The 16,251-nt window shown below is 57.3% G+C and overlaps 1 protein-coding gene across 29 annotated transcripts in view; it reads left to right on the top strand.

Annotated features, from left to right (window-relative positions):
- The first annotated feature begins 4,020 nt into the window (after nt 1-4,020).
- The window catches only part of CAMK2B (calcium/calmodulin dependent protein kinase II beta), a 67,845-nt gene continuing 55,614 nt past the window's right edge, over nt 4,021-16,251 (top strand). For 10 of the 29 annotated variants that reach the window (XR_012489407.2, XM_074312124.2, XM_074312122.2 and 7 more), the window contains exons 1-2: nt 15,267-15,361; nt 15,478-15,615. Coding sequence is in view for 28 of the 29 variants with exons in the window: in XM_074312124.2 (XP_074168225.1) it covers nt 15,282-15,361; nt 15,478-15,615 (218 nt within the window). In the remaining variant the exon portion in view is untranslated. Of the gene's footprint in view, nt 4,500-4,992; nt 5,138-15,266; nt 15,362-15,477; nt 15,616-16,251 lie in introns of those variants that run through there. The other 19 variants (XM_019731646.3, XM_019731645.3, XM_019731643.3 and 16 more) reach the window with 12 other exon arrangements.

Genomic DNA, 16,251 nt, shown 5'->3' with positions numbered 1-16,251 from the left:
AACTGGTTAGCTTTGTCACTTTGTTTGTTAGTATTTAGGTGGCTCAGACTCCCTTGGGGGACTCAGGTACCAAGCAGAACGCGCGTATGAACAAATGACAGAACGTGGCGGTGTCTTGCAGGCCCTCTCTTCCCGCCTTCTTCTTTCCCAACACACCAGCCAGCTCCAGCCACAGGGCCCTTGCATCGCAGCTGCTTCTGCCTGCAGTGCCTTTCCCCTATCCTAGTGTCTCTGTCATTCAGATCTCGGCTTAAATGTCACCTCCTCAGGGGCCTCCCCTGGGCACGTACTCTGAAGTTATCACCCTGTCACTCTCCAGCAAATCACAAATCAGTGTTTTCACGTTTGTTTTTTTTTGGTCTTGGGCATGAGCCCACCTCATTCCCAAGTGTGACTCGGTGCCTGGGCAGAGCCAGGCACAAATGGCACACAGTAACCACATGAACAAGGCCAGTAGTCACCCTTGAGCTGACACAGTGGCTAAAGGCACCAGATATAAAGTCAGGCAGATCTAGGTGCCAGTACTGGTTTTGCCACAGACTAGCTTTGTGACCTGAGCCCAGTTACAGAGTCTTTCTGTGCCTCAATTTCCTTATTTGTAAAAGGAGGCTAACGATAGCCCCTATCTTGCAAGGTTGCTATAACATTTACATGAGGTAGTGGGTGTTAGACCTTTAGAAGATTTTCCAGTATGTAGTGAGTACATTGTAAATTATAGCTTGGCCACCATCACCTTCACTGTCACCTCCATCACCACCATCACAATTACCACCATCACCACCCATCACCACCATCACCACCACCATCATCACCACCACCACCATCACCACCACCATCACCATCACCACCACCACCACCACCACCATCACCACCACCACCACCACCATCACCACCACCATCACCACCACCACCACCACCACCACCACCATCACCATCACCACCACCACCACCACCACCACCATCACCACCACCACCACCACCATCACCACCACCATCACCACCACCACCACCACCATCACCATCACCACCACCACCACCACCACCACCACCACCATCACCACCATCACCACCACCACCACCACCACCACCACCATCACCATCACCACCATCACCACCACCACCACCACCACCATCACCATCACCACCATCACCACCACCACCACCACCACCACCATCACCACCATCACCACCACCACCACCACCACCACCACCATCACCATCACCACCATCACCACCACCACCACCACCACCATCACCACCACCACCACCACCACCACCACCACCATCACCACCACCACCACCACCATCACCACCACCATCACCACCACCACCACCACCACCACCACCATCACCATCACCACCACCATCACCACCACCATCACCATCACCACCACCACCACCACCACCATCACCACCACCACCATCACCATCACCACCACCACCACCATCATCATCACCATCACTACCAAATAGTCCTCCCATGTTTGCCACAGCATCCTGCATGGGCTGCCACATCAAGGGCCAGGTGATTGGAGATGGATGACTGGGATCTTTGTGCTCTGGGGAACTGCAGCATGCTCGTCCAGGCAGATGACTGTGCCTGAGAGGTGGTGGCAATGACATCCCTCCCATGACAGCAGCCCCTGGGGGTGAGGAGACAGAGGATGCCATGGCTTTCCTTGGGGGACTGAGCCCCAGTGCAGCACTTTTGGCTCTGCAGATGTGATGCTTGTTGCCATGGGGACCATCCTAACAACAACCTCCCAGAACTGAGAGCTGATATTCCCCACACCCACCCCAGCTGCCACGCGGGAGGGAGAGCCCTCCTCACTGATGAAAGCAGCTAGAAAGGATAAGGGGGGAGGCGGAGATGACATGGGGTGCGGGTGGAAGAGGTCCCTTTCAAAAGGAGGGATGGGAGGCAAAACCCAGATGAGAGGCCTTCTGGGGGGCCCCAGAAAGAGTTATGGCTGGCAGCCTCTCACCCTTCTAGCGTTTCCACTCTGCTGGGGAGGAGCCCTCTGGGCCTGGAGGTGGGGAGTGAGTTGCTCTGTGAGTGGGGGTGAGGGGTTAGGCTGTGTAGGACTGTCAGGGTCTCTGGAGGCTCAGCTGTTCCCCACAATGGTGCTCTGCCCTCAAGGTTGCTCTGCGTCGCACCTTTAATGTTTCAGCCCAGGGGAGGGACTGCCCAGGGAACTTCAGGTGCTAACAGGAGTAGAAGAGAGGCCTCAAACTACACCCCTTCAGTGACCCTGACTTCTTGTATAACCTTGGACCTGGGCAGCCTCCTCACCCAGGGAAAGGGACCTCAAAACAAAGCACCCAGAGTGCTGCCGTGGAAGCCATGCATGTGTGTCACTGTGTGTGTGTGAGTGTGCGAGTGTGTGAAATAGGACGAGGCTTTGTACAGCAGGGGGGTTTCAGTCCCAAGCACGTTCTAGCTGTGTCACCTCTGTCTCTCTATCCCTTCTAATAAAATGGGTATAGCAAAAGTATAACCCTCCTAGGATTGTTTGAGGATTAAATAAGATAATTCATGTAGAATCAGGTAAGCAAATCAACGCTGTCATACCTTTAATGTCACTTCCTCATGGTATGGACTCGTGCTGGTACGAGTGTGTGACCTTGGCAGCGCCAAGAGTCTACTTGTAGCCTGGAGAGAGCCTGACTTGCCCAGGGGTGCAATTTTGTTTTGTTTGCTCTTTGCATTCTATTGTGAGCTCAGAACCACGCAGATGGCCCAGCATGATGGGTGAGAGGCTCCTGCGGGGTTGAACACAACCCCAGAGCAAGCCTCTGCTGGTCTGTGAGGGGCCTCACAGGAAAGGTGGTGTCGCCTGTCAGGACAGCTGGGGGCTCTGGTCCCAGCACTGTGGTGTGGTGGTGGTCTCCCATCCTGCCAATCCTGCTGCAATCAAGCCCATGCCCCCAAAGGCCCCTCACTGCCCCCAGTCAGGACTCACCATAACCCCAGTTATCCTTGGCCTCTGTCTTCTGGGTGTAAATCAGGGCTGCAAAAGCAGCAGAACCTGGACTGGTCCCACCTGGGCTGCTAATCTGCCGGATATCCATGTGCCAAAGGCAGCTTGGGGGAGGAGGCCCTGGCGGCCCCCACCCCAGAATCCCTTCGATGTGATCTTTTATCCAGGAAACATTTGTTGTGGCCTCTGGGGCCAGCCCTGGGCTGGCCACCAAGGTGAGTGATGAGCAGGACCAGGCCAGGCCAAGAGCCCACCACTGGGAGCCTACCTGCCGTGCTGTCAGTGGCTCACGTCAGGGCAGCCAGGCAACCCAAGTCCAGAGCTGGCTGCAAATTTCCTTCCTCAGGGCCAGCCCAGGATGGGCCCTGGCCCCGGCCACTCAGGGAGTGTGGGGGTACCAGATCCTGGTGGGTCCTCTTCTGGATCTGAAGTCCCCATTCTAGGTGGCAGCCTGGGCATAGCCCTGGGGGAGATTCTTCTGTGGAAAATTGGGGTCAGCCAGCTTCTCCTGCCAGCCCTCGTGCTCCCTCCTCCTCCTCCCCCAGGATGGACCCTCTTCTATCAGGCCAGAGGAGGTGGGGGGCAGGCAGGTGGATGACGCCTGGCACAGGGGAGAATGTGTGCTCCTACTCCAGCAGGGGCTGTAAGCTCTCAGGACGTGAGTTCCCCTGACTCAAGGACCCAGGGCCTGAACTCCAACCGCCCCCTTGCTGGGACCTCTAGTGCAGACACCCCAGTACCCAGGGCTAGGAGGAGTGAGGGAGGGAGCGTTTGGGACCATGGGCAGGGGGCAGCCTCCAGCCCTTCACCTCCCACCCCCAGGATCTCCAGTGCGCACTCTGGTTTGGGGGTGACAGGACCATGCGGTGTGCGGCCAGGTCAGCTCAGCGTCTCCTCCCAGGGGTGTGAGGGATGAATCCTGTGGAACGGAGCACACGTGCCCCTCCCCCCTGAGCGCCCAGTGCCCTCTCGCAGTCCCGGGCAAGGTGGGCCTTAAGGCGACAGGGGGTTGGGTTCACTGTGCTCCCGTGTGTGCGCGCGCGCAGAGGGTCGCCAGCGGACATAGCCGGCTGTGCTTCTGTGCGTGGCCCTGAGCTCCAAGGACTTGTGTTCAGGGCACATGTGTGTGTGCGCGCGCGCGCGTGCGTGTGCAGGGCGCGGGTGCGGATGAGGGCGCGGGTGTGGGGCTCGCGCAGGGGGCGGCAGGAGGGATAGGCACGGCAGGCACGGCGGTGACAGCAGCGCCCGCGCTCCCCGCGCGTAGGTGTGCAGCGCGCTCCTGGCAAGCACGGAGCGCGCAGATCTCGCGTGCGCTCGCAGCCCAGCTTGGCCCCCTCCTGGCGCTGCGAGCCGAGGTGTCGCCCGCGTCCGCGTCGCCGTGCCCGCGAGCGGGAGCCGGAGTCGCCGCCGCCCGAGCGCAGCAGAGCGCACGCCGAGCCCGTCCGTCGCCGCCATGGCCACCACGGTGACCTGCACCCGCTTCACTGACGAGTACCAGCTCTACGAGGATATTGGCAAGTAAGAGCCGCGGCGCGTGCGTGCGGGGCCGGGACCCCGGACACCCAGACCTCCGCGCCGCCGGCTCCGGGCGCACTGCGGCCCGGCGCGCCCCCGGCTCCAACCGGCTCCGGGCCCGGAACGCACAGCCCTCCGGGGCCCGGACCCCCGGGCCCCTGGCCAGGTCGCCGGACTTCCGCGCGCTTGGCTCTGCCTGGTCCTGCTCAGCGAGGTCGCCCAGCCAGAAGCCCCGGCTCGGGACGCGGGGCTCAGTGCGGCGGGGGCGGCAGCAGGTGTCCCCCGAGCGCCCCGCAGACGTGACGCATTTGGCGGTGGGAGGTCAGAGAGGAGGGGCGCGCCTCGGCGGCTGCCGGTCCTGGAGCGTGGGGGAGGGGGCAGCCCGGGCCGAGGGTCATCCCTGGTGTGGGCCGTGCTGTCCCCACCCCCACTGAGCGGCTGGGCGCGGGGGCGGCAGGACCTGCTCCGCGCCTGCTCCTCCTCGTGGCTCCATCCGCGCGCGGGTGTCGTGGGGCGGGGGTGCTCGCTGCGCTTTGGGCCGCGTGGGAACAACCTATGCCGCGGGTCCCCCAGGGAATCTGTTCTGGGGGATTTTCCCGAGATCCTTCCGGAAGGAGGAGTCTGGAGAGCTGGAAACCGAGGTCAGGGAACTGGGGTTAGGTCACTGGGCTGGAGATAAGGCGGTCAGGTGGGGAGCCTGCGGGCTCCTGATTTCAGAGTCCTAGAGGTAGGTGGGGGCGGGTGGGGAGGTGTTTGAAGGCTCTTTTCAGGTAAGGCCATACCTGGGAACAGGTGGCTCCCCGGCTCTACTCGCTAATGTGAAGACTGTAGGGCCCTCGCCCTGGCTTTGCTGGGGGGGTGCAGATCACGAAGCCGGTCAGGGGCTCCTCTGCGTCTGGGGCTGCGGCTCTGTGAGTCGGGGTCTTCACCCCAGCCTGGTGCCAACGAGCCCCATCCTCCTCCATCCCAGCCGCCGAGGTTTCCTCTTACACATCCAGCAGCGGATCCTTTTTTTCTCTTTCTAAACAAGCGTCTGTGTTGACACCTTGTTTGGGATGGATGCTGACCATTGATGATTGTGGGTGCGGTACTGGGAGGAGCCTGGGGTGCAAATACCCAGGCCCAGGGGCTGCGGGGTGACATGCAGGGGCCCATGGTGGGGCCAAGGCTGGGCGGCGTACCCACAAACTCCCTGCCCTTGAGTGGGGTTGGTTGGGTGTCTGGCCCCAAGGTGGCTGGACCTGGAAACAGAACAGAGGGAAGGGCAAGATCTGCTTTCCCCGGGTTGACCCCCAGGACACCAGCTGGGGGCGGCCGTGGGAGGAAGAGCATCCCTTCCAGGGGACGTCACGTTGTTCTTCACCCTCAGGGCTGCCTCTCTGTGAGCCCCCATTTGCTTGCTGGATGACCCTTGCTTCACATTCCTGTGACGCTCTGGTCCCAGCAGTGAGTGCTGAGCATGGCAGCTGCCACCCACAGCCACACTGGGAAGTGGGGTCCTTGGGCCTCTCCTGGGGAGCGAGAGCGGGTGGCAGCCCCCACAGTGCAGGTGCACCCCTACCACAGCCTGAGTGGGTGAGGAGGCCTAGTGTGTGTTTGGGGGGGAGGGGCAGGGCCTGAGAGGAGGGGAGGGGAACAGGGCTTCCTTCAGCTAGGCCTGCAGCCCTTTGTGGAGCGTCCCCAGGTGTGAGGCTCAGCCCTGCTGGGGCCTCCAGAGCAGGGAGGAGGCCAGGCAAGTGCAGGGGTGAGTGCAGGGAGCTGGGCACTCAGCCGCCCCGCCCAGGGCTGGGGTCCTCAGTGGCCATGTTGGCTGGTTGTTGACAGCGTCTGGCCTCCCGGAGGCACAGTTGGTGTTGCTTCCTGGCCCAGGTGGATGTGTCCAAGTTTATTTAAAGCTGCAGCCCCTGGCACCAGTCAGAGGACGCTGAGCGCCCTGCCTGGGAAGGCCAGGCCACTGGCCCACAGCTGCCCCTGTGACGTGGCCTCCAGCTTCTCCAGTCTCCCTCATCCCTTTCTCTACCCCCGCCAACTGCTAGGCATTGTCCACTGGGGCCTGGACTACAGGGTCTGAGGTCCAAAGGAGCTGTTTTCTTGGGCCCTGCCTTTGTCCGGCTAGGCCGGGCTGACGTGGCCCGTGTCCTGGGTTAAGAGCCACCTCGAGCTGGGGGTCCCCAGACAGGACAGAGCAGGGCAGGACACTTAGCCCAGCACAGAGCTGCCAGCAGTGTGATTTTAATGTGATTTCTCTTGATTTTAATCTGGGTAGATTTTTAAAATTGAGAAAACTTCCCAGAGTAATAAATACGTGTGTCTCTTCTGCCCAGAACTTAAAACTGTTCCTCCTCTATTGCCCTTTTGGCTTTAAGTTGTTTTTATAAGTTATAAGCCGTGAAGTACCACAAATCAGTGTGAAGCGCCATTTCCTCCAGCTGCTGTCATGCTCGTGGCGTTTGTCCTCCTTTTTTGGGTATTTACACACAGATAGAAGTGTCCATAAGTAGTACATAGGATTCTTGGTGTGTTTTCTTTTAACTTTCCATAAAAACCCTGAAGCTTGTGTTTTCACTCAGCTCAGTGTTGTCGGCGTCTGTGTGAGGTGACACGCTGTGGCCTTTGACTGCTGCTTGTGTGTAGTGGCCGTGACGCGGCCTGGTCGCACCGCCCGATGGCAGCTTAGTTGCTCCCCGCTGTGCACCTCCAGCCCCGGCCTGTGTGCTGGGCACCAGTGGGCCGTGTCCTCGCGCGCTCCTGGGTCCCTGCGTGCCCAGGCCCCCCAGCCCCTCCTTGGTCTCTGCAGAGGTGTTTGTGCTCAGGCTCCCGCGCCTTCCACTTTTGGGGTGATCTCCGTTAAACTATGGGTGCTCTACATAGAAGAGAGCTGTTCCCCGGAGGTTCTGGATGTAGTTCAGGGTCCCCTCCCCTTGGGGCATGTGGCCCCCCAATGACCTGGAAGGAACATGCCACTTTGAACTTGTGATTTTATTTGATTCCACTTGGCCAGGAAGTCCCCACCGCCAGCATGTAACAGACACAGACCCGCTGCCCAGGGAGGGTGGGCCACCTGTGTCAGCAGTACCCCAATGTCCAGTCCAGGGCACCCCCATCCCTCCCAGCTCCCCAATCTCAAGAGGCCAGAGCTGACCTTGGTGTGTCCTTGGCTCCATCTAATGTGTCCCAGTGGCGGAGAGCAGGCCCTCACTGGCCAGTAAGTGCGCTGTCACCTTGCCAGTGGCTGGCTAGGTGGCTGATAAACTTGGGACATTCCCAGCAGGTGAGGTGTTGAGACCCTGGGCTGTGGGTGCCTGGAGAAAGGGTTTGGGTGGAGGAGGAACCGTCCCGTTTGCTCCCTCCCACCCACTAGCACTTCCTGCCACGAGGCCTTTGCTCATTCCTCCAGCTGCTCAGCGAGGTCACGTTCAGGTCTCAGCACCCGATCCCCTCCCTGCCCACCCTGTCCCCCTCTGTCTTCCCCTGGCACTGGGCAGCCTCTGACACAGAGGTTTGGTTTGGGGACCCTGCCCTCAGCTCTGTCCCCTCCATCACCCACCCTGCACGTTTGAGTCGGGGGTGACAGGCCCCTGCGGCTGCGTCTGGATTATGATGCAGGTATTCAGACGCTCTCGCAGGCTGAGCTGCTGCAGCGTGCACACGACGGTGGTGCCGGCTTATTACTATCGAATGGTATTTTTATACCATAACCTACTTTGTTGAGAGCTAAGAATATATCTTGTGCTTGGCCTCGGTGTTCTTTCTCCTTGGGTGGCAGTCGCTAGCAGTTAAATGCTGCTCATTATATTAGCTTGGTCTGCAATCATCGCCCCTTGATGGAAGAGGTGGCTGAGGCCCTGACACGCCCTCCAGGACCGAGGCCACAGGGGCCAGGGTTTGCTGCAGGTAGTCGACTCTGGAACCCATCTCTGCTCCTCCCAGGAGCTCTTGACCTTACTTTTCTGAGGTTTAAAACTGCTGCTGTTCCACTGCTGACACGTGCCGCCTGTGGTCCACTCTGACCCTCAGCTCCTCAGGGTCTCACCTGTCCTTAGTGCTGTTCATCATTGTGCTTTTCCATCACAAAGCGCTGCCCTATGGCTCCCTCACCTCGTCTCTCCATGGCAGTGAGCACTCTGCCCCCATGTGGGATCAGCGAGACTTGACATTTTAGTTTATTAATTAAACAAACTACAAGGACAATGTTGTCTCATAAAAAAAGCAACACATGTATGTGTGGTAACCGTGACTTTTACACTTACATTTCCTCGCTCCCCAGAGGACCCTGGACTGTGATTTAATGTCAGTGTATGCTACCTATTTGTACACAAGTACGTGTGCACATCACACACACACGACTGAAAACGCAGACGGAATCACCGTATACAGACTCTGCGATTTGTTTGCCCCCAGCCTTCTTCATGACCATCCCTCCACGTCTGTCCTTTCTTACAGCCAGAGCCTGCCAGCAAGCTCAGAAGCAGGGAGATGTGTGTGTGTGTGGTGGCCATGTTTTAAAAACCAAATTGGGGACCCATCCTCTGACAGACGTGTCAGAGGCAGGAGAGGGCCCTGTATGTGCGATGGTGCCCCAGGGTCATCTGGGGGCAGGACTGGTGGATGAGCGACGGCCTCGTGTTCCTGGCGGGTCCGCAGGGACGGCACAGAGGTCTTGTTCAAAAAGCCCAAGACTGTGTTCCTCTCTGTTCTGGTTTGGGGGATCCCCCCAGAGTAAGAGAGAGAGATGCAATGTCGGATCTTCTTTCTTCCGCCGAAAATAAAGTTCTAACAGAGATGGTTCCCTTAGTGAGTCCACACAGCTGCCTGGAATCTAAGCGCTTTAGAGGGCAGACCAAGCCGAGGTGACAGGAGCAGCTCCGATCCTTTGACACATCTCGTCCTCCCTGAGGCCACCTGGTCCAAGAAAGGTGGCCTTTCTGGAGATTTCAGGTGTATTTTCAAAAATTTAGTTCCCTGTCTCTGATGAAAATGGGATCTGATTTGATGATTTGTAAAGCATCGTTCAGGGCGGCACGTCACTAGTAGTCAGTGCAGAAACATGCCCCCTTCACATGGTAGTATCACGTAGGGATGTGTATTTTATTCGTGTAAAGCTCTGGGTCTGTTTAAAACAAAATACCCGCTTATGTCAGAGAGCTGTTGCTGGCTGCCCCACCTCTGGGTGGCCTGGCCTCCCAGCTCAGAGGGTCACTGGCTTTTGCATTGGCACATGATCCTGGAATAACTCAAGTTAGGATTCTCTGTTAAGCCACATATGAGCTTTTGTTGAATTCTGGAGCACATTGGCGATAGCTGGGCAAAGACATAAGAACAGCCTATGAGGAAGCATAAACCGCTGCCGTGCGGGGCAGGGTGAGAGGCACCGGGAGCCCAGCTGCGGAGCCGACGGTGAGGCCCGGGCAGCCAGGCGCTGACCTCCATGAGCCCGTCCGTCTTCTGACGCAACGCCCCGGGGCGTCCAGCTGTCCACATTGGTTTCTAGTATCTTAAAAAAAGTAAAAAGAAACAGGTGAAAAGAACTTTAATAATGCCTGTATTTAACCCAGTATATCTAAAATATTATTTCAACATGTAATCAATACAAAAGTTATTGTTAAGCTATTTTCTTTTAAAAAATATTATGTCTTTGACATTTGTTGTGTATTTTACACTTACTGCACATGGTGGTTCTGTGGCTACATGTGGTCACTGCTGGACAGAGCTGGTCTAGACCTTCAAGGTCATTCCTAATATTATTGTGATTTTGCAGTTTTTCTGGTGCCTTTGGCTCTTCTGCAGACTCCTTCACTCACTCAGCTAGTCTGCCCTCACACTTACCACTTGCCCGGCTTTTCCTAGGCACTGGGGACCCAGGGTGAGCGAAGTGGAGGGTGCCTGCCCTCGTGGACCTCACGATGGGAGACGGTGTGAACACTGAGAAGCCCGTGCGTGATGGGGACGCACCAGCACCGCTGCTCCAGGAATAACTGAGGAAGCTCAGGAGGCCGCAGTGGTAAGAAGGGCAGTGAGGCTACGACAGGCGGGAAGCCTCAACTCGCTGAATTCAGGGTGGAAGAGAGGGACGTTGTCAGTGACCTTCCAGAAACAAAAGTGTGATAAGGTAGTTCTGTGAACAACTGTGCACCAAGAAGTTAGAAAACACGTGAAACAGTCATATTCTTAGAAAGACACAAGTGACTGAAATTGACTCAAAAAGAATAGAAAATCTGAATAGACCTACAGCAACTAAATTTTAAATGCCCCACAAAGAAAGTCCCAGGCTTAGATCACGTCACTGGTAAACGCTATCAAACATTTAAAGAATTGACATCAGCCCTTCACAAAGTCTTCCAAAACCCAGAAGAGGAGAGAGTTCTTCTCAACTCATTCTACGAAGCCAGTGTTACCCTGATACCAAAACCAGACAAAGACATCAGAAGAAAGAAAACTACAAACCAAGATCCCTGATGAATACAGATGCAACGTCCTCAACAAAATACCAGCAAAACGAATCCAGCAGCCTGTGACCATGGCTATACGTTATGACAAGTAGGATTCACCCAGGAGTGAAAGGGGGGTTCAGTATATCAGATTCACCCAATGGAACGCACCGTGTTAACAGAATAAACGAAGAACAAGCCGGAGGACTCCCACTTCCCGACTTCACAACTAAGTGGACAGAAGACAGAGGGGAGCGGCTGGCACAAGCGTGGGCAGTGTGGCCGAGCTGGATACCTGGGCCAGTGGACTCGGAGAGTCTGGAACAGAACCCTACATCAGTGGTCAGTGGTTTTTGACAGGGACGACAAGACACTTCAGTGGGGAAGGAATAAAGGTCCACTCAACCAATGCACAATGGGAGATCCACGAGCAAAGCAAATGAAGTTGGAACTCTCTCTAACACTGAATATAAAAGTGACCTCAAAATGGGTCATAGACCTAATTGTAGGAGCTAACTCTGTAAAATTCTTAGAAGAAACATGAGTAATTTGGATTTGGCTGTGGTTTCTTAGATACGACACTAAAAGCACAAGCAACAAAAGAGAAATAAATACATTGTACTTCATCACAATTAAAATTTTGTGCTTCAAGGGAAGCCATCAGGAAAGTGAACAGACAGCCCGCAGAGTAGGAGGAAATACTTGCAAATCACAATCTGATGAGAAACTTGTATGTAGAACGTTTTAAGCACTTACTACTAACAGTAAAAAGACATAAATGACCCAATTAAAAAATGGGCAAAGAACCTGAGCAGATGTTTCTACAAAGAAGTTACACAAGTGGACAAGGTGCTCAGCTTCCTTAGTCATCAGGGAAACACACATCAAAGTCACAGGGGAGGCCACTTCAGTCCCACTGGGATGGCGACAGTAAAACAGTGACAGTGCTCGTGAGGACACGGTGTGGAGACCCTCATGCTCTGCTGAGGAGGTGGGACAGTGCAGCGCTGTGGGGACGGTTTGGCAGTTCCTCAGTGTCCCTTCCTAGACCTGTCCCTAAGAGAGGGACAGAGATGTCCGCACAGCACTTCTCACAGCGGCGATATCCAAACAGCCAAAAGGTGGACACACCCATATGCCCACCAGCTGAGACATGGGTAAAGAAAACATGTCGTGTCTGTGCGATGGGACGTCTCAGGCATAAAAACACGTGAAGTCCCGCCAAGCAGGAGACGCAGCAGCGTGGAGCTCAGCGACAGGCCAGGCACAAACGCCGCGTGTTGCGTGACTCCATCCACACGGGGCATCTGGGAAGGCGTCTGTGTGGACCCCAGAGAGCCCGGGCTCAGCATGCAGAGAGGATGGGGAGTGACTGCTGCTGGACAGAGGTGTGTTCTTGGGGTGAAGAAATGTTGCAAACTTAGATTGTGGCAATGGACGTACGCCTGTGGACACAGTGAGAACCACTGAACGGCAGCCTTACTTCCGCAGGTGAGTTGTTTGGTGTGGGAATTACATCTCACCACAGATGCTGAAAATACATGAAACCCGTGTAGCAAAAGCCAAACCTCTGGGTCCTGGATCTCAGGTTCGAATGCCGAGAAGTGAGTTTCACAGAAGTGAGCTCTCTGCTGCAGCGTCCCCTCACCTTTGCTGAGGAGCAGTTGTGTCACCAGAACGTGGCCTCGTGGTGCCTGAGGACAGGCTCCAGAGCACGTCCCCTAGCTCACGTCACCGCAGCCACAGCCTTCGCTCTGTCCCACACCGGGGTGCCTGTCACCACGCAAGGAAGCAACTGAGAGCCTCCTGTAAGCTGGAGGGTGGAGGCTGGTGTGGAACAGACAGTGGGTGTGTGTGCATATGTGTGCGTGCGTGTGTGCGTGCGTGTGTGTGTGCGAGAGGCTGGAAGCTGAGACCCGCCCCCCACCCCCACCCCCAGGCCCCAGCCTGCCTCTTATCCCCCAAATCTCAGTATTTCAGACACCACGGCCCGGCCGGGGGATCTTGGGTCCAGCAGGGTCTCAGAGCAGGCGGAGGACATAACTCCAGAAGGAACCACACGGGGCAGCAGCCTCCTCTCCTGGCTCTGCCGGGCCAAGTGCTGGAGGGTGAGGCTCCCTGACACCCGTGGGTGTGGTGACAGATGCGGCTGGTGGGGGAGGACATGTTGTCAGCAGGATTGGCAGTGACGGGAAGGGCTGGAGTGGGGACCGAGGGGGCGCCCAAACCCCAGGCTCCATCATTCCAGCACCTCTGGCCCCCTCCTTCACGTCCTCAGCTGGGGTTCTCTCTCTTCTTGGTCCCTCTTCTCTCTCTGCCCCTTCTCCAGGTTCGGGTACCCCATTGTTCCAGTGTGGGTGGGCCTCAGGGTCCCCTCGCCTGTCCTTGTCCCATCCTTGGAGGATGTCAGGTCTGAGTGGAGCCCTGGCAGCAGCAGGGAGAGGTGTGGGGCGCAGACTGTGGTGGCCTGAGATGGGCTGTGTGTTTTCTTCACACTATAATTCTCTGGTCGACACGATCGAACACTGATCTGCAGAGCTGCACATGTGACGCCCAGCAGGCAGCCCATCTGGTGGGGTGTCACCCAGGCACTTCCCGGTGTGGTGATCAACGGGCGACCCCTCACTTTGTTGGGTGGACACCTTCGGGCAGAGGACTTGGGGGGCCGGGTATGTCCCCTCCAGTTCCCTCCTCTCCTATCTCCCTCACTTAAAGGGTCCTTAGGGGTCTGTCCAGATGCCATCTTGGGGACCAGTCCTTCCCCACCTGCTCATCCTCAGTGGCTCCTGAGAAGGGAGCACTGGGCTTCGAGGCTCCTTTAGTCACAGTCATCGCCACTGATTTGCAGCAGGTGACCCTCCCTCTGGGCTGAGCCATCCTGATTCTGGTCCCCTGTGCCCTCAGCCTCTGGGACTGTCAGTTCTTGGCATCCCCAGAGACCTGTGCTGTCCCATCTCGGGGCACATGGGGTCTTTGGCCTCTGTCCCCACTGGGGGCATCAGCCAAGGCCTCTGCCCGGGCACTGCCACGTGGATTCAAGGGGACAGTGTGGCCTGAGCCCAGGTGCTTTCTCTGTGTGGTGGGGGCGGTGAGGTGGGTCCTTCCCAGCAGTGGAGGGGGGTGGGCGAGGGTGTGACTATGGTGAGGGTAGGTTATACCGCAGGGGTCGTCTCTCAGAGCATCATCGTAGGGCCAGTCCCACAGTGTGTGGGGGGAGGGCACAGCCCTGTGCTGCCCCTCCTGTGTCCCCTCCCAGGGGCTGCGGCTTTCCTTGCACTGTTGCTGGGGCAGGGCCACGGGGGACCAGTAAGGAGGACACAGCTCAGAACCGACGGCGCCTCCATTTCTCCCAGCTCATCCATCGATGGACAGGCCGCCTTCCTGTGCTCAGACTGAGCAGAGAGCCCGGGGCTGTGGGCCCGGCAGCACCACCTGTGCCCAGCCCATCACAGCGGCTTGCTCCTCTTAGTTCATGGGTTCCTGTTTGGGACTGTGGATTTTTTTCTCTCTAAATTTCTCTTGTTAATAGAGGTTCAAGTTGGATTTGTCACATGGTACTAAAGGAGCTCTTGAAAAACACCATTTTAAAGGCAGTTTCTTTCATCCTTAATGACTTCCCAGAGACAGGGCTGCCAACGTGACCCCGACGGACATTTTTTGTGGCAAAATGTACGCTACCTCAGTTTACCGTCTGGACCATTTTAGCTTAGTGGTCTCACGTACACCCTCATCATTGTGCGGCCACCCCCATCATCCATCCCCGGAACTTTCTCATTGTCCCAAACTGACACTCTGTCCCCATCAGACTCCAACTCTGCACACCCCAGCCCTGTCTCTGCACTGAGTCGTGGGGACCGTGCACATGTGGACGCACAGTGTCCCGGTCCACCCTCACTCAGCAGGTGTCAGCCTCCCTTCCTGCTGTGGGCTGAGCCATAGGACATTGCATGGATAGACATGTTGTGTCTCCCCACTCGTGCCAATGAACCCTGGCTTGCTGTCACCTTTTGGCTCCTGGAACAGTGCTTCTGTGAACATGGCTGTGCAAAGAACATTTTTAAAGGACACAGTTGTGGTTTGCTCCCACAGGCCACGACTTCTCATCACCAGCCTTGTGGCTCTGTGGTTGTAGTTCCCCCCGGAAAGCAGGAGGGCTGGGTCGGTAGCTTTTTGGGGCCCCCGGTCTCTGTGCGTTGTTTCTGTGGAAGCCACACTTCCCTCACCTGAGACCTCACAGCGCTGAGGTGTCTGTGAGCTGACCACAGTGACGTCCACATTCCTGGGGATAAAACTGCAGAAGAACAAGTGCTCATGGACCTGAAACAGAAACAGAAACTAACCCCTGGAACTTGAACGGATGCACACCTGCCAGGAAGAAAAAAACGAGGCCACAGAGGCCATCAAGTTCGTCCTGGGACACTGCTGTCTGGCTGTCAGGTCTGTCTGTGTGCGGAAGGCGGGCCAGCCTCCTCCTCTGTGGGCTGCGGGGACTGACCAGTCCCCTCCCAGCTGGTGACTGCCTGGCACTGATGAGGGGACGCCCTCACTCACAGGCGGCAGGGAGTGACTGTGTGTGGGTCCAGCCGTCCTGTTCCTCCTGACTTGGCTTTGGGATGCCACACTAACGACGAGGGACACAGGCTGCTTTCCAGGGCGCATCGGCCCTTCCCACCTTGCAGGGACCATCCCAGGTGTGCAGACGTGGAGCTGGGTCAGTCACCACCCAGGGTGGCACTGAGCGTTCTGGGAGGGGGCGCTGGAGGGTGGGCCTGCCTCTGGGGGTCCCGGGCTCAGATTCTGGGGGCCATCTTGAGAGCACAGTGGCCTAGATGTGATATCAGTGTCCCCAGGCCAGGTGGCCTTGGTCTGAGGTGGGCGGGCAGGTGTGAGTGGCTCCTTGTGGGAACCTCCCACTTTGGGGAGAATTGAGCACCTGCAGTGAGGCCCTCCACTTGTGGGCCTGGCCTGGTGGTGCCTCTGTGGGACAGCCTGCAGCACCGAGGGGAGGCTGGGCAGTGCACTGGAGGCATGAGCCTGCGGGGAGAGCAGGGCGGGGCCAGGCCAGCCGCCTACACTGCCCCTGGCGCCTTTGCTGAATCCTCCTGGGCCCCTGGCCTGGCATCACTGAGGGCAGCTGGCCTTGGGGAGAAGCAGGGTGGGGCTCACGTGCACCACTCCCCAGAGACCCCTGTGCAGAGGCAGTGGGTGGGGGGCGTGGGGCAAGGCCCATGGGCAGCTTCCAGAGTCCCCAGACAGGGTCACACCTCCACAGACACACTTCTGTCATCTTCAGAATGAAGGTGATGTTGACTTCTTCCCATACTCAC

The sequence above is a fragment of the Rhinolophus sinicus genome, chromosome 4 (genome assembly GCF_057876585.1).
Source record: "Rhinolophus sinicus isolate RSI-liver-muscle chromosome 4, RSI-T2T, whole genome shotgun sequence".
NCBI lineage: Eukaryota > Metazoa > Chordata > Mammalia > Chiroptera > Rhinolophidae > Rhinolophus > Rhinolophus sinicus.
This window is presented reverse-complemented; position numbering and strand designations above follow the sequence as displayed.